This window comes from Dipodomys ordii, unplaced genomic scaffold (assembly GCF_000151885.1).
Source record: "Dipodomys ordii isolate 6190 unplaced genomic scaffold, Dord_2.0 Scaffold6064, whole genome shotgun sequence".
In the NCBI taxonomy this organism is placed as follows: domain Eukaryota; kingdom Metazoa; phylum Chordata; class Mammalia; order Rodentia; family Heteromyidae; genus Dipodomys; species Dipodomys ordii.
Window position 1 is genome coordinate 1 of NW_012273278.1, and position 3145 is coordinate 3145.

General features: G+C 50.1%; 1 protein-coding gene across 1 annotated transcript; it reads left to right on the forward strand.

Moving 5' to 3' along the window:
* Window positions 1–119: 119 nt before the first annotated feature.
* On the forward strand, window positions 120–508 carry LOC106002268 (oxysterol-binding protein 2-like; the record flags this gene model as incomplete). The annotated part of the gene is made up of 2 exons (XM_013037170.1): window positions 120–215; window positions 320–508. Coding segments are annotated over 2 exons (285 nt in total), but the record flags the coding sequence as incomplete, so codon positions are not given.
* Window positions 509–3145: the final 2637 nt, after the last annotated feature.

The following is a 3145-nucleotide window of genomic DNA, read 5'->3' on the forward strand; positions in this document are numbered from 1 at the left end:
GGGTGGGGCTGGTGGTGGGGCAGGGGCGGGGCTGGGCAGCTGGGATGGGGGGACAGGGCTGGGAGGAGGGGGCACAGGCCCGGGGTTGGGCCACGCTGACCACTGCCCGCTCTAACCAGTCAGGGGACATCGAGATCGTGAACCATAAGACCAAAGACCGGTGCCAGATGAAGTTTGTGCCCTACAGCTACTTCTCCAAAGAGGCGGCCCGCAAGGTGAGCCGCAGCCCCGGAGGCCCCGGGCGGGGGGGGGGCGGGCGGAGGAGTGGGGAGGGCTGGGAGCGCGGCCTGCGCTAACGCGGGCCCTGCCGCGTCCACAGGTGACCGGGGTGGTGAGTGACAGCCAGGGCCAGGCCCACTACGTGCTGTCGGGCTCGTGGGATGAGCAGATGGAATGTTCCAAGATCGTGCACAGCAGCCCCAGCAGCCCCAGCTCCGACGGCAAGCAGAAGACCGTGTACCAGACCCTGCCAGCCAAGCTGCTGTGGAAGAAGTACCCGCTGCCGTGAGTTGGGGGTGGGGAACCGTCCTGGGGTTGTGGAGGAGAGGCCAGGGAGCAGGGGACAGGCAGAGGACCCCCCCCCCAGAAAAAAAATCCTGACCAGCTGGAAGGTCTCGGTCTGCGCATGCGTGCACATGGTAGGAGACTAAAATCATGCACTTGTCATTGCCGCAAAAGCCCCATGCCCCACAGTGAGCAAGCGTGAAACTCTCCGGTGGCCTCGGATCCTGGGCCAGACAGAGGCTCTTTAAAAGGTGACAGGACACCAGATGCCCGTGGCTCACGTCTATAATCCTAGCTATTTCAGGAGGCTGAGATCTGAGAGATGATTGCGGTTCCTTGCCTGAAAAGTCAGTGAGACTCCATTATCTCCAATACACCACCAAAAAGCCACAAGTGGAGCTGTGGTCCAAGCGGTAGAGTGCTGTCCTTGAACATTGAAAATATCTTACAGGGAGCTATTTATTTTAGAAAAAAAAAAACTAGCTGGGCACCAATGGCTCATGCCTGTAATCCTAGCTACTCAGAAGGCAAAGGTCTGAGGATCTCGGTTCAAAGCCAGCCTGGGCAAGAAAGTCCGTGAGACTCTAATCTCCAATAAACCACTTAGAAAACCGGAAGTGGCTTTGTGGCCCTTGTGTTGAACTGAAGAGTTCAGGGACAGCCCCCAGGCCCAGAGTTCAAGCCCCACAGCCAACAAAAAACAACCAAACAAAAAAGTATCATAGAAGATTGCAAAGAGAAGATCATGATGGAGACTGCACAGGAAATGAAGGCGCAATAGACGACATCTCTTGCATATATGACCACACTGCAGCAAAGATGAAGCCTGGGAGAGACAGCAAGTGAGGGAGAAAAAGCTTCACGTGACTCTCAGTGTCTCTGGACAGCCTCGCAGCTCAGCAAGTCAGACAGCACAGTTGAGTGTTCTAATCCAAGCCCCAAACAACAGAGGGTTTGTCTGGTTTTATTTTTTTAGAAGTACTGGACTTTGAACTCAGGGCTTTTTGATTTATTTTTTCAGATATGGTCTCCCATTTTTTATCTAAACTTGTCTCAAACTTTGATCATCCTATCTCCCCCTCCCAAGTAACTGGGGTTACAGGCATAAGCCACCACACCCAGGCCTAGCAGTTTTCTACATCTATTAAAGCAGCCCATTTATAGAAGATATTACATGGTGAGCACCAGAGCCCTCTTAGCTATTTTCAGCAATACTAAGAGCTGGAAGACAGCCAAATGATATATATCTTCCACATTTTGTTATCCCAATTTTATATAGTCTTTCAGACTAAGCAGAAAAAAAGAGAGAAAATAATCTTCACTTATATTCTGAAGCCAAAGCAACTCTTATACCAGACAAGCTAAGAGAGTGGTAGTAACAAAATTTCTACCTCCATTTGACTTCCAAAGCAAGATAACTGAAAATGCATCTCCTCATGTATAAAAAAGATTAACATTCTGTAATCATGTTTAATTTTTTTTCAGGGCATACTAGACTGATTTTAAATAGGCATTTACATATATACATGGACTCAAAAAATACATATGCTCTCACGTTTCTTAGAAAGTTAGCTGAAAAAAAAAACAAAACCAAAAACAACACATCTAGGAAACTACAGATTCATCCTGGAAATGTAGACCAGTCCTGATGAGTGGCAATACTACAGCACCTGAGAGCGAGGCCAAAGGAGACCCTTAAAAAATGGAAGTGGACAGAAATGACCCAAGAAGCTGGATGTGGCTTATGCTTGTAATCCTAGCTACTCAGGAGTCTGAAATGTAGACTAGGATTGAAGTTCAAAGCCAGTCCAGAGAGAAAAGTCCTCAAGACTCTTATCTCCAAAATAATCAAGAAAAAGCTAGGCAAGAGATGTAGCTCAAGTGGTAAATTACCAACTGTGAGCCAAAAGCTGTGCAAAAGCATGAGGCCCTAGGTTCAGGCCTAAGTATAAGCACAAAAGAAAAAAAGAAATGTACTTCCAGCCAGGCGCTGGTGACTCATGCCTATCATTCGAGCTACTCAGGAGGCTGAGAGCTGAGGATCACGGTTCAAAGCCAGCACAGACACAAAAGTCTGTGAGACACTTTTCTCCAATAAACTAGTCAGGAAAAGCCAGAAGAGGTGCTGTGCCTCAAGTGGTAGAGTGCTAGCCTTGAGCACAGAGAGGTTCAGGGACAGTGTCCAGGCCCTGAGTTCAAATCCCACAACTAACCAAAAAAAAAAGGGGGGGGATGGGCTTCCAATTAACCTATTATAGTCAAAGAAGATACAAAGGAAATCAGAACGTCTACCTGGCTGATAATGAAATCAACACATATCAAAAGTGGTAGGACACGGTGCCTGGAGACTGCGGCCTCAGCATTCCCGGGTTACAGTGAGCGCAGCAGCCCCCCCGACGTTAAAGAGCACGGCTTCCCCGCCAGCACAGGGCCCCGACTTCCAGCCCCGGGCTCCTCCCCGCGAAAGGGAAATGCAAAATGCATTGCAGCCCAGTGAAAGGAAAGCCAAAAGAGCAATCACTGGAGACCGAGGCGTCTGGGACGTGAGGGACGCATGCGCAGCAGCGTGCAGTGCAGGCCAGGCCGCGCCCGCGCCCTGCCGCCGCGGACCGAGTTCGGAGCCCAGCAGTGCAATGCGGCT